A 25,034-nucleotide genomic window follows, 5' to 3' on the forward strand; every position below is an offset into this window, starting at 1 on the left:
CAGCATGTCTTTCGGACTGTGGGAGGAAACCGGAGAGCTCGGAGGAAACCCACGCAGATACGGGGAGAATGTGCAGACTCCGCACAGTCACCCAAGGCTGGAACTGAACCTGGGTCCCTGGTGCTGTGAGGCAGCAGCACTAACCACTGTGCCACCCTAAAGGGTAGATAAAGGGGAACCAGATACCCGGATTTCCAAAAGACATATGATAAGATGCTACAGAAAGGTTAATGGTCAAGATAAGCACCTTAGGAATTGGCAGTAATATTTTAGCATGGATTAAGATTGGTTAACAGAAAGCTGGGAATAGCTATAAAGGGGGGATTTTTCAAGTTAGCAGGCAGGGACTAGTGCTGTGCCATAACGGGCATCAGTGGTACAGCGGAGGTTCACTAGATTGGTCCCTGGGATGAGGGGTTTGTCCTATAATGAGAGGCTGAGTACATCGGGCTTATAATTCTCTGGAGTTAGAAAAATGAGAGGTGATTTCATTGAAACCTGCAAAATTCTAAAGGGGTTTGAGAGGGGGCACGCTGAGAGGTTGTTTCCACTGATTGGGGAATCTAACACAGGGACGCAGCCTCAGGATAAGGGCTGATCATTTTGGACTGAAATGAGGAGAAATTTCTTCACCCAGAGCTCTGACATCCATCATTATGAAATGCTTCGAAAGGCTGGTCATGTCACAAAACAATTCCTGCCTCCCGGACTGCCTGGATCCACTATAGTTCGCCTACCACCGCAACAGGTTCACAGCAGACGCCATCTCCCTGGCCCTGCAGTCAGCCCTGGAACATCTAGATAACAAAGACCCTGATGTCAGATTCCTACTTATTGACTACAGCTCAGCCTTCAACACCATTATTCCGACAAAATTCATCTCCAAACTCCATTGCCCGGCTTCATCTCCTCCCTCTGCAACTAGATCCTGACCTCCCTAACCCACAGTCCACAATCAGTAAGGATAGGCAACAACACCCCCTCCACGATCATCCTCAACACCAGCGTCCACAAGGCTGTGTTCTCAGCTCTCTACTATACTCCTTATACAACTATGACTGTGCAGCCAAATTCCCCTCCAACTCAAAAGAGTACAGGAATAAGATAGAGAATCTGCTGAACTGGTGCAGTGACAATAATCTCTCCCTCAATGTCAACAAAACGTAGGTGATTGTCATCGACTTCAGGAATCATAAAGGAGAACATGCCCCTGTCTACATCAATGGGTATGAAGTGGAAAAGGTCAAGAGCTTCAGGTTTTTTTAAGTGTCCTGTCCTGGTCTCCCCATGCTGATACCACAGTTAAGAAAGCCCACCAACGCCTCTACTTTCTCAGAAAACTAAGAAATTTTGAGATGTCAGCTATGACTCTCAACAACTTTTACAGATGCACCATAGAAAGCATTCTTTCTGGTTGCACCACAGCTTGGTACGGGCTCCTGCTCTGCCCAAGATCACAAGAAACTACACAGGGTCGTGAATGTAGCCCAATCCATCATGCAAACCAGCCTCCCATCCATTGACTCTGTCTACACTTCCTGCTGCCTCAGCAAAGCAGCCAGCATAATTAAGGACCCTACTCACCTTAGACATTCTCTCTTCCAACTTCTTCCATCGGGAAAAAGATACAAAAGTCTGAGGTCACATACCAATTGACTCAAGAATAGTTTCTTCCCTGCTGCCAACAGACTTTTGAATGGATCTACCTCACATTAAGTTGATCTTTCTCTACACCCTAGCTCTGACTGTAAAACTACATTCTGCACTCTCTTGTTTCCTTCTCTATGAACAGTATGCTTTGTCTGTGTAGCACGCAAGAAACAATACTTTTCACTGTGTACTAATATATGTGACAATAATAAATCAAATTAAATCAAATGCCAGAGGATTATGGATGCTCCATCAGTGAATATATTTAATGCTAGGTTAGATAGATTTTCAGTCTCTCTGGGAATTAAGGGATTATGGGAAGTTGGTGGGAAAATGGAATCAAAGCCCAAGATTAGCCATGATCATATTCAGTGGTGGAGCAGGCTCGATGGGCCGAATGGTCTACTCCTGCTCTTATTTCTTGCATTAAATGACTAACCCAGACTGTGAGTGGATTGGCTTCCTATCGTATGCCCATTAAACCATTAAGTGGGAGAATTGGAGTTGAATTAGGGTTGGATCTGAGATTTTAAAAGCCTTCATATTCATCCATATTGTGGAGAGAGGGGGCTGGGTTTAAAATGATTTCCCAGCCTCCAGCCCCTGTGTTTCATGCATCTCTGTTCAAAATCCCTGTTCTTTGGTTCCTTTCCCTGTGTTTCTAGTCAGGGGTGATGGGTTACCTTGCTGTTTAGAAATCAGTTCAACAGAAAGTATGTTAATAGCATCAGTGACCTTTGGGTGTAAATGCTAGAGACCTTCTCAAAATGAATAGATCTCATCCTGGTCAATAAATAATTTTTAAAGAGATAAATGGTTCTCCTTGGATCTGTTTTGCACGTACTGAGTTGTGATGAAGCATAAAACTAGCCCATGTGGATTTAATATTCCTTTGGTTTGTGGGACTTTATGTTAATCTGTGTGAATTTGGGGTTTTAAAACAACATAACTCAATTTCAAAATCTTTTTTGCAAAGATGGTTTTTTCTGAAAAATAATAAACCTGACAGCTGTTGGATTTGTGAAAGCAAAATCCAAATATTTTCTTAATGGTGAGAGATTGGAAGCTGTGGATGAGCAAAATTATTTTAGGTAAAAGTAATCAAAATGCTAATGGAAGCTTGGTTTCTATCTGTCACTAACAACAAACAATTGTGGTGGAAGAATCAATCCAGACTGGTCTTTATGTTCAAGCTGGTTTATTGTAAGACACTTCCTCACTGCTACTAACCTACAAGAAGCTCTCTGCCCAAAGTGTTGTGTCTACTTATAGGACAGTCAATGTGATATATTTCACTAGCAGTTCCCTTAACGTGGTAATTAGCACACACACTGATTAATAGTATATTGACTATCTTGAAGGGACCAAAAGACAGGAGTGAGGAGCCTCAGTCAGACAGTCTTGGTCAAATATACCTCCACCTGGAGGACTGTACTCAGTTCTCTAAAACAGTACCTCAGTAAAAATATATTCAGCTTGGAGGGAATACAGAAGAGATCCACCAAAACAATATAGAACTTAAAGGATAAAATTACAAAACAGGTTACATAAATGTTGATTGTTTTCTCTTGAGTTTAGAAGATTGAGGAGAGATCTGATTTAGGTATTTAAACTGACTAAGAGATTCACTAGGGTAGATACAGAGAAGTTATTTCCTCTGGTGAGATCATCCAAAGCAATGAATTACTTAAAATTAGAACTTGCTTACTTAGGAGAGAAATCAACAAGCAATATTTGATATAAAATGTAGTAAAAATTTGATTTTTGTTTGATAAAGGACGAAGAATTATGGAGCAAAGATGAGTAAATGAGGTGGAGAGTAGCCATTTAATTGGATGAGGGCTTTCTCATGATCATATGTCGCATTTTGGCAATGATATTAAATAGATTGTAATTGTTTGAAAATTGTATTCAGATATCACACACAAAATAAACCACCATGTCTGTTTATCATTAATTTCACCACATTGCTGACTAATAGAATCATACAGTGCAGAAGGAGGCCATTCAGTCCATCGAGTACACAGCAACCACAATCCCATCCAGGCCCTATCCCCATAACCCCGCACATTTACCCTAGCTAGTCTCCCTGACACCAAGGGCAATTTAACATGGGCAATCCACCTAACCAGTAGATCTTTCAGACTGTGGGAGGAAACCGGAGCACCTGGAGGAAACCCACACAGACATGGGGAGAATGTGCAAACTCCACACAGTGACCCAAGCTGGTTCCCTGATGCTGTGAGGCAGCAGCGCTAACCACTGTGCCACCAGTTAGGATAAATTAATGAGGTGGATGTAAAAATCACAGCACATAAAATTAGGCTTTCTTTCAATTTCCAAACCTGTCAGGGGATCAACAGCCACAATCTGGCTGGTCAAGGGAAAGGTCGTCTCATTCAAGGAGCTGAAGGTGATTAGAAGGTGATTAATTGGATAACAGCCAGAATAAAAAAAATCCTCACTTTGATTTTTGCATGTTGAAGAGAAAGACAGTCCAGGCACAAGAAAAAGACAAGAGGCAAGGGAGATAGCTAGAGAAAGAGGGAGAAGGTGAGAAAGAAGGAGGAGGACGAAAGAGGGAAGAGGAAAGAAAGCGGGACGAGGAAAGAGAGGGAGGAGGAGAGAAAGAGGGAAGAAAAGCTCAAAGGGCAAAAGTCTAAAAGGTTTAGAAAAAATGTTTTGTGTGTCCTATCGTCTGGATCTTGACATGAGAGTAAATTCCGCATTAAACTGTAAATCACTACTGAAGTTTGTTGATGCAACTTATCTGAAAACTTAATAAACATGGCCTGACTTTCTCTCAAGGCCAATTCACAACAAAGCTTTGTCGCTAAGTCTGTTTCTGCCTTAAGGGTGTAAAGACACAAAAAATCTTACTGAAGCTTTTCATTTGCTGCAACTTATTGCAATGGCAAGCAAAAAAACTGGGATAAAAGTTCTTAACATGAAAAAAGAGTGACCTCCATAGAAAAAACAAATAGAGAAAAATACACTAATAGCAATAATAGTTTTTAATTAAAATGCACAAATTTATCATTGCTTTTTCCAATAAAAGCTTAGCTTCAAGTATCTCATTTTGGCCGGACTGACCCAAGGATTTGCATAGGGAGGGTTTTTTAATGGTTTCACGTGATGTCAGAGTCACTGACAAAGCCAGCAATTGTTTTCCATCCCTAAATTGTCTTGAGAAGGTGGCCTTGAGCCGCTTTCTTGAACAGTCCATCTAGTTTAGGTGCTTGAGATAAATGCTGTTAAGAAGGAAGTTGCAGGAATTTGGCCCAACAACAGCGATGCTTAGATAATGTAATTCCAAGTCAGGATGGTGTGTGGCTTGGAGAGGAATTTCAGATAAGATGTTAGCAGTGGTTAGTGCTATCAGAACATGTTAGAGCACTGCTATGCCAGTAACCACACGTACTTACCACACTAATTCCCTCAACTTACCTTTTGATACTAAGGGGCAGTTTAGCTTTCCCAATCCACCCAACCTGTATATATTTGACTGAGAGGAAACTACAGTACCCAGAAGACAGCCCATGCAGACCTGGGGAGAATGTACAAAATCCACACAGTCACCCAAGGCTGGAATCAAGCCTGAATCCTCAGCACTGTGAGGCAGCATTGTTAACCACTGTGTCACCATGCCACCCTCTCTGAGGTTTTTTGTGCATGTGTCGGCTGGGAACAGACCCAGCATATGTGTGTTTTGTCTTCTATTGTTTCTTTGACTTGGGAAAGGTCTTACCCACATACTCAAAAGAAAAGGGCCCCAACCCCAGCCAAACAATGCAAATCCACAGGTAAGGTGATCTGACCAGGAGCGCCATTACAGATCAGGTGATTCAATGAGCAAGACATTGCAGAGGGAGGGAGGGGGGATTTTTTTTATATCATGTGGAAGGAATTGGATTGACTGAAGACTGACATTTGTGATGTTGGGGGCCTCAGGAGCAGGCCAAGATGGATAATCCACTCAGCAACTTCTCGTTGAAGAATTTGTTAGGAAGTGTTGATGAGGGTAATGCATTTGATGTGGTCTGTATGGATTTTAGAAAGGCTTTTGATAAGATCCCTCATGGAAGATTATCAAGAAAGTAAGGGCTCATGGGATCCAAGGCAAAGTGGCACATTGGATCCAATACTGGCTGAGAGATAGGAAGGAGATGGTGATGATAGAGGGATGTTTGTGTGACTGGAAATCTGTTTCCACACAGCTCGGTGCTGGAGCCCTTGTTATTTGTGATGTATATTCATGATTTGGACTTAAACATCGGTAGGACGGTAAAATTGATGGGATGGTAAATAGCGAGGAGGACAGCCATGGATTGCAGGATTGTATCAATGGACTGGTTAGGTGGGCAGAGCAGTAGCAAATGGAATTTAACCAGGAAAGTGTGAGGTAATGCACTTGGGGAGAGCTGACTAGACAAAGGATTACACTATGAATGGTAGGACCCTGGAAAGTACTGACACTCAGATCAGAGCGACCTTTAGGACATATGTCCACAGATTCCTGAAGGCAGCAGGACAGATGGATAAAGTGGTTAAGGAGGCATATGGGATACTTGCCTTTATTAGCCGAGGCATCTAATAGAAAAGCAGGGAGGTCATGCTGTAACTGTATAAATACTCGTTCAGCCTCAACTGGAGTACTGTGTGCAGTTCTGGTCACCACATTTTAAGAAGGATACGATTGCACTGCAGAGGATGCAGAGGAGATTTACCAGGATTCTGCCTGAGCTCTGAGGAGAGATTGGATAGGCTGGGGCTGGTTTCACTGGGGCAGCGAAAGTTGAGAGGGGACCTGGTAGAGGTGGATAAGATTATGAGGGTCATAGCTGGGTGGACATTGAGGCACATTATCCATTGGTAGAGGGGTCAAAAAGCAGGGGCAGAGATTTAAGACAAGAGGTAGAAAGGTAAGAGAGGAATTAAGGAAAAACCTTTTCACTCAGAGGATGGTGGGAGATTGGAACTCACTGCCTGAAAGGATGTTGAGTTAGAAGCTCTCATAACATTTAATAAGTATTTATTGCATGCCATAACCTCTAGGGCAAACAATCAGCCAAACAACAGAAAGTAGGATTAGTGTAGTCAGATCTTTGTTGATCAGTGTAGACATTTTGGGCAGAGTGGCCCCTTCCTGTGCTGCAAATGTCAGTGAATCTATATCTATGAAAGCAGTTGCAAATGCCTCAGCCCTTGTCCTTTGCATTGGCCTCCCCATCACTGAAGAAGGGAGTATTTGTTAAGCTTCCTCCTCCAGTCAGTTGTTCAATTGTCCATCACCATTCACTGCTGTGCCAGATTGGATCTGATTTATTCATTGTGGGATTGCACGCTGCTTCTGCAGTTTAGCGTGCATGTAACACCATAGCTTCACCAAGCTGACACTTCTTGTTGCTCCTGGCATGGTGTCCTGAAGCAGGGTTGATCCCCTGGCTTGGTGGTAATGGTAGACTGGGAGACATGCCGGGCCAAGATGTTAGGCTGTGCTTGTATACAATTCTGCTGCTGCTGATACCCAATTTTAAGCTGCCTGATCTGTTTTGAATTTATCCATTTAGCAGTAGTGCCATGCAGAATAAGGGGGTGAGCCGGCAAAAAATATCTGCACCTGAATTCTCTGTCCGTTCATGCCCTGGCACCTGCTGCCAGTGAGGACGGTGAATTTGGTGTTGAGCCAAATCTCCATTCACTGCAGTGGGACCAGAGAATCCTGCATGGCATGAACAGCCATTCTTGCAATCTGATGTAGACCACTTAACAAAATTCTTGAGACTATACATAAGCTCAGGATGGCAGCAGGCCAGTGTCCCAAAATAATTGGATGTTGCAAAAGTTGCCATTTGGTTTCCGCAGCCCGTCCCATTGGAAGCCTCTCGCGGGGCTGATAGATCAGTTTATCAATCAAACAAATCATTTATTTCAAATTCCAATACCTTTGTGAAAACCGGAGCAGCCATGAGGGGTAGACCATCCAATCCCTGCAGCAGGTTTGTGGGGCTTTGTATCTGGTGGAATAATAAACAGTTTTACCCAATTTCAGACAAAAAGCTTTGGAAGAGGTCAGAACAAAAATAAGGTACATCCTGGAGAAGCACGGCAGATAAAACTGCACCTGAGGACAGAACAGGTAGGTTATCGTTTCAGGTGTAAGGGCAAACTGACCAATCCCATGGCCCCCAACTCTCAAGGGGTGTCTGTGAAAAAGGTGTAAGGTTACAGTCCCATTCCTCTGATTCACAGCTCTGCTGAATGTGACTCCCTCGAAGGTGTTGGCTCAATTGGTGGACCCTCTGGAATTAGAGCCATAGAACCCTACAGTGCAGAAAGAGACCCTTCGGCCCATCAAGTCTGTACCGAACACAATCCCACCCAGGCCCTACCCCCATATCCCTACATATTATACCCACTAATCCCTCTAAGCTACGCATCCCTAGACACTAAGGGGCAATTTCTTTAGCATGGCCAATCAATTGTGAAACATCAAGATGTCCTTACTTTTTACAGATGCTGACAGACCTCATATGTGCTTGTAACAACTTCCATTTCATTTAAAACAAATTGTTGTTTCGTTTCACAAGATGTCACTGCTAACCGTACAGGAACAGGAAACATGCCATTTACTCAGTAAATTAGCTCAGTAGTCAGAAAGAAACATTGCGAACTTGTTAATCACAAACCTGGGAGAAAATATCCTCTACACCTGCCATAATATCATTATACCACTGAGAAATTGGCTCTTTAAGACAAAACTTTCTGCTTCATTGCCATGGGTGAGGCTGTGAGCTAAATGTTGGTACCAGCAAGTTAGATAACAAGCCCATGGCAGGTTTCAAAATCCAGTAATAGAAAATAATTTTAAATTCAGAAAGGATTACAATTAATTGAAGTCAGCAATTGTTAAATTACCAAAATTCAAACAGTCAATAATTCTCAAGCCAGTATTTATAACAAATATAATGTAAAATTTAAAAAATGAATGGAATGTTTCTGGACTTAGTCGCTGCCAGAACAATGGGATCATTTCCAAATCCAATATTCGACTTACTAATGGGCGGGATGAACTATGGCTCCACCATGACATCCATGTGTACCCTCCAAGTTGCCCAAGCAATTAGGGAGAATGAGGGTGGGGGTGAGATTGGAATGGAGTGTCCATTCTGTCAAAGGAAAGAGCTCTAACTGAAGGAAACATGGTATGGCTTCCAAGGGATCACCAGGACTCGGAATTTTGAGGCTGCAGAGACTACAGAAATGACAAGGAGACCAGGGAAAGCTACTCACTGGCTCCCTCTTCCTTATCTGGAGGTCCTGTTTTGTGATCTGAGGGATGGCAGTGAGATGAGGTTTCTCAAGGAGGGGAGAAATAAGACAAGCTCTCAAATCAAGTAGGTGTTGGTGGAAACGCCCAAGGAAGTGAGCAGCAGGAGCTTCCAATCTGGGTGTGATGTACCCAGACAATACAGAACGTCAGGAAGGCAAGAAAGGGGATAACAATTCCAGGTGCCTAGCCCTATCTTTTCAAACCTTAATCCAGTGGACAGCACGCCTCATGACTGGTCACCTTGCAGCTTCACTCCTTTACCTCGCAGGTACCTCACATCCCCATCTAAGCCACCCCATCTAACACCTACCCTCGTGCTATGCCCTCTCACAGCCATGTCTCATCATCACCCTCCATAAATGTTGTCCTTTCCTCTTCCCCACACAAACAGACAAACAGAACAGCTCTCTGTTTTCCCTCCTTACAGAAGAGAGTGCAAAGCTGGCGGCAGCAGATACCCAGTGAGCAGCATGGGTGTGGTTGGCTAGGGATGGCCCTACAGTCACAAGCATCTTATCAACCATTGGCAGTGCGTGCCCATCTGCTCCTCTGTGAAGGAAGTCTTGTTTCAGAAAGCTACATATGTCAGCAGCAATCTGCCATGGGAGCCTGAGCTTCTCGAGGGCTAGAATCCTGCCTTTCACAATCCTGGAAGAAGGTGGGATGAGGTAAGGATCCTAACCTGACCTCAGTTTCGGGGAACTGACTCTCCACATGCACTCAAACCAGCGTCACACCCACCCCTCAACTGGGAACATTTCCCCCCAGATTTTAAAAAGAATTCGACGTGTATTTCAGAATGAGAACATTGAAAATGAAACATTGTCATAGGTACACAGCTTCAGTTGAAGAACCAGCACTGGCACCCCAGAAGGGAAAAGCAGTTTGGATCAGTATACTATTGTCCCCCTTTTACTGTTTTTTTCTCCTCAGGGACAGATGTGAAGACCCAAATGGACTTATTCCATGCCTTCATCTCTATGACTCTAGATAAATACTGAAAAGAATTCAGAACTTTGAATCATTAATACCTGATGTACTGGTCGCACTGGAGATGAGTCAACTGTGGAGTGAAACTCTGAATGAGCAGTTGTAGGATTGGAGGGAGGGGATGGAGCAGCAACATCAATGTGAATCTTATCCTGAACCCTAAATATAAAACACAATATCGGTTAGACCCAATACCTGATCACCTTTTGGCCTTCAAATATTTTCAATCTGAACATTAAAAATTATTCACTTCAAAATAAAATACAGAAGGGTTTCACCCACCACATATAAACAACTGGGATTGTATAGTTCAATCTATTGGACGCTGGTTCAGCTGTTTGGCACTCAAGTACTTCTGTGTTGTAGTTTCACCAGTGACACCTCATTTTTAGGTAAGCCTGGTGCTGCCCCTGCCATACCCTCCTACACTCTTCACTGAACCAAAGTTGATCCCTTGGCTTGGTGGTAAATGTAGAATGGGGGATATGTTGGGCCATGAGGTGACAGATTGTGATTGAATACAATTCTGCTGCTGCCAATGGCTCACAATGCCTCATGGATGCCCAGTCTTGAGTTGCTAGGTCTGTTTGATGTCTATCCTATTTAGCACAGTGCAATGCCACATGACATGATGGAGGGTATCTTCAACAAAAGACGGGGTTTCGACTCCACAGGACTGTGTGGTGGTCACTGCTGCCAATACTGTGGACAGATACATCCATGACAGGCAGGTTGGTAAAGATGTCAAGTATGTTTGTCCCTCTTATTGGTTCCCTCCTCTCCTTCTTTAGGCCCTGAGTAGCAGCTATGTCCCTCAGAACTCAGTCTACTTGGTCAGTGATGGTACTACCGCGTCTGTCTTGTTGATGAACATTGAAGCCCTCCACTCAGAGTACAGTCAACGGCCTTGTCACCCTCAGTCTTTTTTTAACTGATAGAATATTGATTTACCAGCTGATGGATGGGGGGGCGGGTGGTGTGTGTGACAACAGGGAAAGTGGCAATCAGCAGGAATTTCCTTGACTTTGATCCGATGCCAGGAGATTTCAGGGGATCCAGAGATTGTGCTTGAATACAATTCTGCTGCTGCCAAAGACTCTCAATGCCTCATGGATGCCCAGTCTTGCTAGGTCTGTTTGAAGTCTATCCCATTTAGCACAGTGATAGTGCAACATGATGGAGGGTATCCTCAACATAAGACAGGGCTTCCTGGTTCAGTGAAGAGTGTAGGGGATTCCACATGTGGTTTATGCTTGCTTGGTTAACAAACAGCAGTGGTAGAAACTACACCAATAAGATCAACATCAACTACTCTCAAGGAAGGTATAACAGGATACATATGGAATTCACACAGATTACAGCATAAAAACATCTTTACCGGAATTTTACCAACTTGCCCACCCAAGCTTGTCAGATCCCACCCTAGGCCAATGGAGAATGCCATTCTGTAAGCCTCACTCGCTCCGGAATCGAGGCCAGCATGCTGGTAAAATTCTGGACCTTTACTCTGACCTAACATTTTACATGTAGCCCACTGCAGAGACCATTTTGAGGTCCAACATTGTAAGTACTTCGAGTCTTCTGATGATCAACAAATTGTATCAGGTACTGCAGAGTGTGACTGGTCTTCATTGTACTTACTGAGTCATGTCTTCGTTCACAGAGTCTTGCTCAGATTCAGAGGAAGAGAGTCCTGTGCAACATATAACGGAGAAAGATTAACACGTCTGGTTTTAATAAACTGCCACACATTTTCTAAATGCAGGTTTACTTATTCCATAGAAACAACATTATTTAAAATGAAAGAAATAAGAGCTGTTAGCTGCTGAGAGATGTAAGCAGCAGAAAGTCATTAGCATCTCTAGGCTAACATGAATTGGTTGAGGGGAGTGACCTTCATGTCTATAACGTAGGCCTGAGGCCTGATCAATAGTGATCCTCTGTGTCCTTATTTTATAAAGTCCCTAAGCAATACCATTCACTATGTGCCCCAGAAGCTTTTCCTGCAAAGTGGTGATGGATGGCAGGCAGCTCCCACAGTTGGGTACTGGAGAATGAAGGAAAAAGAGAGGAGGATGATGCTTGGACTAGGATTGACCTTCGGGTAGACAGGGAGAAATGCCCCTACATTCAGGCATGATATTCAATTTCTCCCAACTTCCTTTACTTTCAAGAACAAATTCAATGTAGCTACAGTACAAAAGGTAGACTCGTATCTTAATTCATTCAAGTGTTGTGGGTTGCTGGTTAGGCCAGCGTTTATTGGCCATCCCTAACCGCCCTTGAGAAGGTGGCAGTGAGCTGCCTTCTTGAGCCCCTGGAGTCCTGGTGTTGTCAGACGTTTTACTGTGTAGGTACACTCACAGTGCTGTTAGGGTGGAATTTCCAGGATTTTAACCCAGCGACAGTAAAGGAACACCGATATTTTTCCCAGTCAGCCTTGGAGGGGAGCCTCCAGGTGGTTATATTCCCAAGTTGTGTCCTTTCAGAAAGATGAATAAGTTGGATAAAAGCAAGAATACATTTAAGATAAAAAGAAAAATGCTGGGAATGCACAACAGGTCAGTTAACATCCGTACATTGAACAAGGCTTTAGGTGTGGAACTCAGAACTTATCCATTAAAACTACCAAAAAAAATTCCTCATTGTAAGTTTGGAATGTGCCGTCGAAGAGCTTTGATGAATTCCTGCGGTGCATCAATGGGGGAAGGGTTGAATGTTTGTGAATGAGGTACCCAATCAAGTGGGCCGCTTTGGCCTGGATGGTGTCAAGCTTCAGGTGTTGTTGGAGTGACTCACATCCAGGCAAGTGGAGAGTATTCCATTACACTCTGACTTGTGCCTTGTAGATGGTGGACAGTCTTTGGGTAGTCAGAATGTGAATTACTCGTGCAGGATTCCTAGCTTTTGACTTACTCTGGTAGCCACAGTAATTATATGGCTAGTCCAGTTCAATGTTTGGTCAATGGTCACCCTCAAATGTTAATAGTGGGTTTTATTTGTGTCGAGGGAAGATGTGACAATCCCAATTCTCAGACCTTTATTCACTGACAAGAATGAAGCATCTCTGAACTTACCCACTAATACTATCTAAAAATGATCACATCTAAAACCTTGTTCAATATACAGACGTTAACTGACACTGTGCATTCCTAGCATTTTTCATTTTACCTTGAATGTATTCTTGCTTATTGTCCAACATGTTAATCTTTCTGACATTCCTTTTTTTAACTCCTGCAATAAATTGTATTTATTTATGTCCAAGCTGTTTTTCCAAATGTTTCCAAAAGCAGTCAAACTGTTAACCCCAAAGACCGCCAGGCTTGTAGAAATCTTGTTCTGCCAGTTTTGGTCTTTGCTGCATTTATTTATATGGGATGTAGATTTTGTTTCAGAGGCCTATCAATTCAGCAAATTTGTCTGGATTTCAAATTGAGCCGATTAAAGAAGTTGAGGTCTTAAGTAAACAAACTAACTCAGCACGACTTAGAGGCCTTAACAATGAAGGTGCAAACGGTTTGGTAACATTACATGACCTGTCCCTTGGAAAATCTCACCAAAATGCAACGGTTCTGACAATTTAATCTTCCATTTCACTTGACTGGCCAATTGGTAAGAGTTGAGTCAATCATTAAATGACTATATTATCAAAATGACAAGGGACATTGGGGTAAATTTTCCAATCTGGGCAGGAGGTGTAGAGAAAGGAACAGAATGAACTTCATGTCCATCAAGGTTCGAGGTATGCAAATTCAGACTTTTGTATCCTGACTCATCATTAAGCTCACAATGTCTGCAGTGTACATATTTTGTTATGATGAATACATATCCACAAGGTTCTGCATTTTGCGGGCTTTAGCTCCTCTTCAAAGTCTGAGTTCAGAATCTAGATGGAGATATTGAGGGAGTGCTGCAGTGTTCTCTGGATGAGGTATTAAAGCAAATTCTTGAATGTGAATTCTGTGCTTCAAACGGTCTTAAAGACACTAAGGCATGAATTGCATACAACTTAACCAACACTACTTACATAGATTAACTGGTCATGCATCTCAACTTTTTTAAATTTACTCCAGCCATATCACATCAGAGAGACTCAGTCAAAACTGACTAGATTTAGGACAGATGACATCATCCGTTTTAAGCCTACTGGTTGCATAGCAACTCATGGTAGAGAGAAGAGATCATAGAAGAATTATAGAATCATAGAATCCCTACAGTGCAGAGGGAGGCCATTCAGCCCATCAAGCTTGCACCAGTGACAATGCCACCCAGGCCCTATCCCCATAACCCTTGCAAATCTCCCTGACGCTAAGGGTCAATTTCTAATCTGCCTCACCTGCACATCTTGGGACAGTGGGAGGAAATCAGAGCAGCCAGAGGAAATCCGCATAGACATGGGGAGAATGTGCAAACTCCACACAGACTGTCACCCAGGGCTGAAATCAAACCTGGCAGGTCCTTTCCACACTAAGTCTCATTTCAGCAGTCTGTATCATCACCACTTCAAGAAGGCCTCGCCTGGAGATACACATTCTGAATTGGTTTGGCAGAGAAAGTACAGGGAGAGTCACTTCTCCTTGGTGGAGGTGGGGCAGTACTGGTGGCTGCTGCTGGTGTTATGTGGAGATCCAGAGTCTGCGGAATCCTGATTCTGGGCAGACAGGACTGCTTGAAGCAGTGTAATCAACATGTTGAGTGGTGTCATGCAGCAGCACTTGTCTGTGCTGCAGGTTTTCATTCAGCAATGTGAACCATCAGTGGTATATACACGTTAGAGCTTGTGTGAACGCATTTCCTGTGACGATGCCAAGATCCAAAATCCAAGATTTGCCACTCTTTCCATGGACCCATGTAGTCATGCGATGTCCAGCATTAACCGGAACTGTGCTGTGTGGCTGAAGCAGGACCCAGCCTTCGCAAAGAGTATATGGAGAGGACATGGGGTTAGGCTGCCATTTCTCAAATCACTGCCAACTCTTGCCTGCAAATTCCCCTGATTAAGTGAGAAAAGAAGCCAATAAGCCAGAACAGGGCACGTTGCTTTTTATACAGGAACAGGACTAATTTAAAAGAAAAATACAGCAAATGATGGAAATCTGAAATAACATAAATTCTGGAAAATCTCAGCAGGTCTGGCAGCCACTGTGGAGACAGAAAAACAGTATCAATGTTTTGTGTTCATAAGAAGAAGAGTCACATGGACTTGAAACGTAGACTGAAATTTTTCTGCCTTGTCTTACTGGTGGGATCTATTAGCCCCACTAATGGTGCCACCACAACCGCCACCCTCCTCCCCCACCCCTCCCACGCCCATCCCACGTTTCCTGACTTCAGAGCATGGGGCATGCAAAACCCCATTGATATCGGTGGGACTGGACAATCCTGCCACTGGCCAATGATGTGCTGCTTCTGCTACCAGGAACGAAATGGTGGGGTGTCTGGAAAATGTCATCCGTTAACTCTGTTTCTCTCTAACAGAAACCGCCAGACCTGCTGGGTTTATCCAGCATTTTCTGTTATTATTTTGGTGCTATTTTGATTGGCCACACATTCACTTTCAAAATTAATGATTTCCACACAGTTGGAAAACCATGGTCTAAAAGGATTCTAACTCAAGTTAAAGATAGATATCAAGGAAACATGATTGACTCAATCAGAATATACATTCTGTACCATAAGAACATAAGAACATAAGAAATAGGAGCAGCAGTAGGCCATCTAGCCCTTCGAGCCTGCCCTGCCATTCAATAAGATCATGGCTGATCTGTCGTGGCTCAGTTCCACTTTCCCGCCCTCTCCCCATAACCCTTAATCCCCTCTCTTATCAAAAACCCATCAACCCGCTTCTTAAAAATATTTAGCGAGGCAGCCTCCACCACTTCAACGGGCAGAGAATTCCAGAGATTCACCACCCTTTGAGTGAAGAAGTTCCTCCTCAACTCCGTTCTAAACCGCCTCCCCTTTATCTTTATCTTTATCTTTACCAGGGACAGGTCCTCCTGTACGAGGTACCTCAGCATTATCCTATGCCTCCTCCTCCTGTTCCAGAGTGGCTCTTCCTGCAAAATTATGTGTATGCCTCCTTAGGTGATTATTACACCACTATCATTCTGAAAGTTGTCTCTGGGAATATTGTGTAATACAGCTTTAGCTCTGGACTTTTGTTTCTATCAAAAGAAAATCACCAATGGGAAAAGTTGTCATCCTGTAAGACTGTTAAGGGCTGGTGGCCAGGTCAAGGACTCCTCAAGCAAAGGAAGGTGGTGAGACAGTGAGAAGCCCCTCATGGACGTGCCATTCAATCAGACGGACTCACTAAAGAGTGCGGAGCTGAAAGGGGACTCAATCATGACACAAATACTTGCCATTGGGTGAGACGAGTTAGTGAGCTTGTGATCTGTGAATATTCAGGCAATAGAGATTGTGACACTCCAGTGATCATGGGGCCAATAAGAAGGTGTGGGGGGGGGTACAGTCACTGTAAACAAGCTCACAGTTAGACACGGGTTTGAGCAAACATTGCCTGGCTGGGGAACATCTCAATTTGTGTTCTCATCGAGGAAGACGACAGACTTTGCAGTGCTGCTTCTCAAGCCCTGTCAGTAACCATTAAAGTCACGGTGATGGTTTTGAATTGCTTTGGTTCTGGCTCGTTTCACCTGAGTGATATTCAACCAGCAGGACTGCATGCTGCAGCACTCTGTCTGTGAGAACATGTCCATTAAACATATAACTCTGAATAGTTCCATTCTTCACGATAATGCGTGCTAAACATCACTCCTGTGTTCTCAGTGATCCTGTTCCTGACCATGGCTTCCCTTTATCATTGCCCAATTTTGGCTGGGATATTCCCATTTCTCAATTTTGACTGGGATATCCCTCATTTCCCAGTTTTAGCTGGGATAACCCTTTCTCATGGTGGATCTTAGCGGAATTCCGGTGGTGGTGGGAGGAGCTGGGGCTCTGGGACTGTCACAGATAAAGAATGAAAGCTCACATGCTGGGATCATGGCTGAACATCTCCAGTGAATTAATATATAAAAGTTTATACAGTCACAAAGTGAGCCACTCAATGTAATAACTGACATGGTGACCTTTATTGTTAACCAGCAGGGCTCCCCTTGATGGGCAGGGAGCCTGGTCACGTGTGTCTGCTTGCTCTTCAGATGCCCGCGGCAGTTGTCTTCACCGTGGAGATGCCAATGGCAGTGCGGGCACCTCTGGAGGCTGCTGTAGCACTGGTGTTAATGCAGGGGAAGCCTCTGTCTCAGAGTCCAACTACATTGTCCCTCAGTCAGGCAGACAAGGAGGCTGATGAAAAGGGTGATGGTGCCCCGTGTGGAGTGGCACCTTCATCCTCCTCAGTGATTGCCTCTGTCCTTTGGCATTCTGGACAGCTGGAGGCAACCAATAGCTGGGGCCAACTAGAACTCACCCGATTCAACTTTGTACCACCAGAGTCACTGAGCAGTCAGTGCTCCAGAGTGTTGGATGCGCACTGTGCAGTCATTCTGAGTGCTGTAGTTTATGCTTCTCCATAAGCATAAGCCCTCACTCAGTGGAGAAACTCATGTATTCAGAACTCTGAGCCATGCTGGTACAGATGAGCTGAACGGAGACCTGTAGTCTCAGTCCGTGACTCTGCCCCATCTCAGGAAACGCAGTAAGAAGTCTCACAACATCAGGTTCAAGTAAAACAGGTTTATTTGCTAGTAAACACCACCAACTTTCAGAGTGCCGTTCCTTCCTCAGGTGAGAGGAATATCACCTGACGAAGGAACAGTGTGCTCCTCACCTGGTGCCTGAGTACCCACCAGTAAGAGTGTATCTGCACTGGCGGAGAGTGCCTTTGAATGATATGATGTTACTGGATCTGTGGCTTTCCTTTCTCCAAGGGGATGTTGCAGTAACAGTGGCCTGCCTGATTTCCACTCCACACAACGGTTCCTTTGAGAGAAAATCAGGAGAACTTGCCTGTGACAGCAGGTGTCTCTGCAGAGTTGAGGCTTCCCAATGCTGCTGTTGTTTTGACAGTTGTCGCACGGGGGAGAGTCCGCTCCATCCCTTCAGCTGGAGAATTCAATACCAATTCACACTCTCCACCTGATTCTCCATTGCCCACTTCCTGATTCTATCCCACCCTCACAATATAAAATGCTGCCACCTGCAGGACAGTAAGGATGGGATGGTGAGCTGGGGCATCTCTCCTCCTGTACACACTCTCTCCCTTGCATTTTGCACCTTGTCTTCTGCAAGGATGAGGGAGAGACAGAAGGAGGGATGGCAATGCTGTGTCATCAATACAAGCTCCTTTAAGGAAGTTGCTATATCCATCTGTGCTGCAACCCCATGATAGTGCTCAGGATTGGAGCCATGCTGACGGGCCAGTGATTACTCTGAGCACACATCTCTCCCAGGTTCAGGAGCACCCTTGAATAGCTTTGAGGGCCTTATACCGGATGTCCAAATTCCTTTACCCCCAGTGCTGATCCCAACTGGATCAATGGGAGTATCCTGACGAAACTCATACTTTACCGAAGGTATACAAATATCAACATGTTTGTTGTATATTTATGATTTTTTACCAGCAGCATTGAAGCAGAACAAAGCCCTTTAAGATAATGCACGCATAACATCACCCATTTGCACAGATAACTGGGCAGAGTAACAGGCAGCACAGTGGTTAGCACTGCTGCCTCACAGTGCCAGGGATCCGGGTTTGATTCCCAGCTTGGGTCACTGACTGTGTGGAGTTTGCACATTCTTCCCATGTCTGTGTGGGTTTCCTCCGGGTGCTCCAATTTCCTCCCACAGTCCAAAGATGTGTTGGTTAGATCGATTGGCCATGATAAATTGCCCCTTAATGTTCAAAAATGTTAAGGTTAGGTGAATTGGCCATGGTAATTGTGTGGGGTTTCAGGATAGGGTGGGCCTGAGTAAGATGCTCTTTCAGAGAGTCGGTGCAGATTCGATGGGCTGAATGGCCTCCTTCTGCACAGTGGAGTTTCTATGGAGAGGGTTAGCAGCCTGTACTGAACATATCTCCCTAGTAAAGTTCCTTAGTTTGTTGAACCTCTGTGGTCTCCTAGGATCAATCCTACAAACACTACAAGGATGGAGGGCAAGAAGCCTCAATTCAGAGAAGACTTCCTTCTGTACCCTCTCCTGTCTCATCTTAACCAGGCTGGCCAGGATCTGAGTGTTTGTTTACACCACTGATTCCACCTGCCAGGAATTATGTTTGAATGATTTAGGAAGGAATTACTCCTTTTCCCACCAACAATATACCTTCCAAGAGAAACATGTGTATAAATCTCTGTCAGACTGGAATACGACACACCATAGTTGCCAAATCTTAATGTATTACATCCAGCACCACGTTCATTGCCATAGCTGCCACAACCTTCAGAATTTCTCTAATGCCTTTACCTTCGATATAAAGTTCTGCAGATGTTGTGTCTGACCCATACGGGTTTGAAGCTAAGCAAGTGTAGCGTCCCGTATCCTCCACAAAAGCCTCGGAAATGGTCAATGAGTAATGATTACCATCAGAGCCAATCTGAATATCGGGTGAATTCTTGAGCTCCTTTCCCTCACAGTACCACCTGTAAAGAAATATTAAATTCCATTTTGAGAAACAGCTCCAAGACAAGACCTAACTCTTATACTCAATACTAATCAAATTGTTAAACACTCAAAACGACACCTTAGGCAAAGTACATTCAACCAAAATAGAAATTCTAACTGTTGCTGCCTTTGGGATAGAATTTGGGTTTATGATTAAGGTTATGATGTGCTCTGTGACATTAAAGACAGGGTATGTCTACCCTGATATGTCTGACACTAATCCAAACTTGTTAGGTATTTTGCAAAGTGTCATTGCATGCATCTGAATCATGTTTTAGTTCAAGAGTTGTGCTCAGCGTAGGTATATGAAAGGACGGATAAGGTGATATTACTTGGCCAAATTTCAATGCAGGATCAGCAAACAATGTTGACACATTCAGCAAGATACAGTATTCTGGAGACAAGATGGAGCATTTCAAGGACACTCGAAAAAAGCTCAGATTTTTGTGTAGCAACTTGAGAGTTTACTACAAATACAGTGGAAGGTTAGATTTGTAAATGTTACATGTAACAAGGTACATGATACTCCTTTCTTGATAGGTTCATGTGAATTACAGAGAAACCTTATTAATATTCTTCCTGTAATTAGATGACCAAAACTGCACACAATACTCTAAATTCAGCCTCACCAATGTCTTATACAACCTCGTAAAAAGTCTGACAACACCAGGTTTAAGTCCAACCAATTTATTTGATAGTACACTCACTAGCTTTGGACTTAAACCTGGTGTTGTCAAACTTCTTACTGTGTTTACCCCAGTCCAACGCCGGCATCTCCACATCATTATACAACCTCACCATAACATTCCAACTCTTACACTCAATACTTTGATTTATAAAGGCCAACATCCCAAAAGCACTCTATACGACCCTATCTATCTGTGACGCACTTTTAGGGAATAATGTATCTGTACTCCCAGATCCCTCTGTTCTACTACACTCTTCAGTGTCCTACCATTTACCTTGTATGTTCTACCTTGGTTTGTCCTTCCAAAGTGCACTACTTTGGAAGGACAAACTGAATCATTTCAACACTAAGGTTGAAAGAGTGCAGAGAAGGTTTACAATGATGTTGCTGGGACTTCAGAAACTGAGTTACAGAGAAAGGTTGAATAGGTTAGGACTTTATTTCCTGGGGCACAGAAGAATGAGGGGAGATTTGATAGAGGTGTATAAAATTATGATGGGTATAGATAGAGTGAACGTAAGCAGCTTTTTCCACTGAGGCTAGGGGAGAAAAAAAATAGAGGACATGGGTTAAGGGTGAAGGGGGAAAAGTTTAAAGGGAATATTGGGGGGGGGGTCTTCACACACAGAGTGGCGTGAGTGTGGAATGGGCTGCCAAATGGAGTGGTAAATGCGGGCTCACTTTTAACATTTAAGAAAAACTCAGACAGGTATATGGATGAGAGGGGTGTGGAGGGATATGGTCCAGGTGCAGGTCAGTGGGACGAGGCAGAAAAATGGTTTGGCACAGCCAAAAAGGGCCAAAAGGCCTGTTTCTGTGCTGTAGTGTTCTATAATTCTATGATTCATTGTCGATTGTCAGAAAAACCCAAATGGTTCACTCGTGTTGTTTAGGGAAAGAAATCTGCCATCCTAAACTGGTCTGGCCTACATGTGACTCTAGAGGCGCTGCAATGTGGTTGACTCTCAACTACCCTCAGGCAAATAAGGATGGGCGATAAATACTGGCCAGCCAGCGACGCCCATGTCTCACGAATGAATAAAGAAGAATGGTGCAAGTCCTACATTCTGCTTGCTTAGGCCACCCACAACACCCTCAGAAAACAGTTCAGGCCAGTATTCCTATTTCCCCATTTTACTATATATTCCTTCTGCGTGTTACAGTGTGTCAGCTGTTGTCTCACATTTCTCCCAGGGGCCACACCATATGCTCACTCCCACCCAATCCCCAACCCTGTTATATTCAACACATAATCAGGAACAGGTTTTCCAGTAGGCCCGTTCACAGCACGCACTGCAAGATGTACTGGTTGCTCTCAAATTGCATAAAGAATGATTACAGGCACTCAGCAATGTTAATAACATTGTCAATATGTGAACATACAAAAACACAGACAGGAAAGACTGTTTGGCCTACACTTGTCCAAAAAACCCACCGCTTTACAGCCTTATTCATCATAAAACTCAATGGACTCTCCTGTCCCCATTTCCTTTCTTCGTATAATCACTGCTCTGAACTTTGACTATATCACCGCCTCCTCATACTCACCACTTTACAAACATCACTTTCCCACAACCCACCTCTTACACACTGCCTATCAGCTACTCCATCAAGACAGGCACGTAGTGAAGACACAAGATACAGACTATCTCTTATGAAGAGATATAGATGTGAAGAAATGCCAAACAAACAAACTCAGTTGAAACTGGAAATGGGAAGATTCGTGTTGGATTCATTCCTATTTCAGACTTCTTTGAATTTTACTCTGACAATTCCAACTCATCACTTTTGGAAGTTAAAATTCAGCTCTTTGTTTCTGAGTAAGATTGAAGCTGGATAACTGCACTCTGAATATTTCCACTGACACTGTTTCCTTCTCCCTTTCCCTCCTCACTCCACTGGAAGCTACTCCTGCTTTCTGTGGATCCCCTGTCCTCCAGACCTGAAGGCAGCCCAATAGACCACTCTTGACTTCAGCCACACTATCTGTGATACAGTCAACAAACATGCAACAGCAACAAAATATTCCTCTGCATAGACCGCAAGAAACTAAAAACGTTTGTGAATGTTGCCCAGTCCATCGCGCAATCCAGCCACCCATCCATTGACTCTGTCTACACTCCCCGCTGCCTCGGCAAAGCAGCCAGCATAATTATGGACCCAGGCACCCCAGACATTCTCTCTTCCACCTTCTCCCGTCTGGAAGAAGACACTAAAGTCTGAGGTCACGTACCAACCAACTCAAGAACAGCTTCTTCCCTGCCTCCATCAGATCTTTGAATGGACCTACCTTGCATTAAGCTGATCTTTCTCTACATCCTAGGCTATGACTGTAACACTACATTCTGCACCCTCTCCTTTCCTTCTCTATGAACAGTATGCTTTGTCTGTATAGCGTTCAAGAAACAATACCCTTCACTGTATACGAATACATGTGACAATAACAAATCAAATCATATTAGCTTGAACTTTCTTTAAAACACATCAAAAGCTGTTCCAAAGTTAACATGCAACATGAAATTGGAGCTGGTGGTATCCCAAGGGGTAGGAAAAGGCAGAGAATGTAGGAGTCCTCCAGGAACTGATTTCCACTGTTGAGTAACGAAGAAGGTGACCTTGCAGCATGCTGTCCATCCATCCAAGGCAAGGCAGGACAAATGATGACATGGGAACACAGCAAAGCACAGAAACACAATGCTCATAAGGGTTTTGATAGTCAGGTTACAGGCAGAGGTTTCTTCAACTGCTGGCGTGAATCTACACAAAGAACCATCGAATCCCCCCGGTGCGGAAAGAGGCCGTTGAGAATGGACTGATTCGCCAAAACATCATCCCACCCAGACCTCCCCCCTCCCCCCCCACTCCCTGTCCATCCTATCCCCCTAAACTTGCACTGTTACCATGGCCAATCCATCTAACCTGCACATCTTTGGGACACTATGGGGCAATTTAGCATCACCAATCCATCTAACCTGCACACCTTTGGGACACTATGGGGCAATTTAGCACCACCAATCCATCTAACCTGCACACCTTTGGGACACTATGGGGCAATTTAGCACCACCAATCCATCTAACCTGCACACCTTTGGGACACTATGGGGCAATTTAGCATCACCAATCCATCTAACCTGCACACCTTTGGGACACTATGGGGCAATTTAGCATCACCAATCCATCTAACCTGTACACCTTTGGACTGTGCTTCCTTAATGATAGAAAAATAAAGGACATATCTGAGAGGTACTGGACATTTTCAGGATGTGAGGCTGATTCTGCCGTTAAAACAGGGCCAGCAAGACTGTGAGAGGGGAGAAGCTGGGTTCGAACCATCATGCTAGCTGGTAAGATCATACCCAGATTTATTTAGTTAGAATTAAGTAATGTTAGATGAGCTAATGAGGAGGTCTCGTGGCGCAGTCAGTTGCATTTCTGCCTCTTAGTGTAAGCTCCAGGATTGAGTCCTACTCCAGGACATGATGGTTAAGGAACGTGCATTTATAACGTAGCCAAACAGGTTGAATGTCAACCTGTAAATCCTTCCAACATGCCAATGCTTGGCAGTAAGAGCAGGGGAGACTCCTGGTCAGCCATACTTGATGTGGAGTGGCATCCATCAAGCTATAAATTTCTGGCGACAGATTAGTGACCTGAGCCAGGAATAACTAGCTATAGAAAGAGATGAAAGTCTGCCTTAGTGCACCACTAGGTGCGGGAAAAGAATTGAATGGAATTGGAGAGGAACTAATATACTCCAGACCATAAAGTGGCACGGTGGCACAATGGCTAGCACTGCTGCCTCACTGTGCCAGAGGCCCGGGTTCGATTCCTGGCATGGTTCACTGTCTGTGTGGAGTTTGCACATTCTCCCCGTGTTTGTGTATGTTTCCTCCGGATGCTCCGGTTTCATCCCAACCTGCACAAGTTAGGAGAATTGGCCATGGTAAATGCATAGAGTTACGGGTGGCGGGGGGGAGGTGTGGATTGATGAGCCTGATGGGTGCAAACTCAATGGGCTGAATGGTCTCCTTCTTCATTGTAGGGATTCTATGGACTCTGTAAAGGTGCAGTGTTACAGCAAGATGAAAGGATGAGAGAGTAAAGATAATGGGGGCTTCAATTATCTTAATGCAAACTGGATAGTAAAGGGTAACAAGTGGTTGAATTCCTGAAATGTGTACAATAGAACTAATTGTGATAAACCAAGCATAACTTGAATACATAGTAAAAGCATCAATTTGGACAAAGAATAATATTAGTTCTGTATTAATGATATTTTCATGGGATTGGAATAAGTAATTTATAATGGGGTTAAAAAATAGCTATTTAGACACCAGTTACAAGGGCAATGGTCTCCTTCTGTAAAGTTCTTGGATTCAGTGAGAATTTCTCAAATAATTACACTGTGGTTTTTCACTTGGCAGCAGTTTAACATCTGTAATGCCCTCATTTTACATTGAGCATGCATTTGTTCACAGGAATAAGCAATGACTGTGCACTCACGCTTGTACAAGACATCACGTTCAACTCATTCATGACTCTTCACTGAATGTTCCTGCTATTTTTGTAATGTGTCACTAGATAAGTGCTATTTACAGTACTATTCATACACCGAATGTAATCCAGTTCACAGCAATGTAATTTTCCAGAACTGCTATTCCTACTTTCCTTTTAAGCTGAGGTACACTGTACCTTAATGTAGCTGAAAAAAATTAGAATTGATTCTGGCCTTCTTTCACCATCACT

The 25,034-nt window shown here is 43.8% G+C and overlaps 1 protein-coding gene across 1 annotated transcript in view; it reads right to left on the reverse strand.

The window, feature by feature from the left end:
• mypn (myopalladin) overlaps window positions 1-25,034 on the reverse strand; it is a 208,245-nt gene that overhangs the window by 111,054 nt on the left and 72,157 nt on the right. The window contains exons 3-6 of the mRNA XM_080205403.1: window positions 19,403-19,578; window positions 11,615-11,666; window positions 10,015-10,132; window positions 7,596-7,667 (exon numbers count right to left, since the gene is read on the reverse strand). Of these exons, the coding sequence (XP_080061529.1) occupies window positions 7,596-7,667; window positions 10,015-10,132; window positions 11,615-11,666; window positions 19,403-19,578 (418 nt within the window). The remainder of the gene's footprint in view (window positions 1-7,595; window positions 7,668-10,014; window positions 10,133-11,614; window positions 11,667-19,402; window positions 19,579-25,034) is intronic.

Source organism: Carcharhinus amblyrhynchos, chromosome 17 (assembly GCF_965287045.1).
Source record: "Carcharhinus amblyrhynchos chromosome 17, sCarAmb.v2.hapA, whole genome shotgun sequence".
In the NCBI taxonomy this organism is placed as follows: Eukaryota; Metazoa; Chordata; class Chondrichthyes; order Carcharhiniformes; family Carcharhinidae; genus Carcharhinus; species Carcharhinus amblyrhynchos.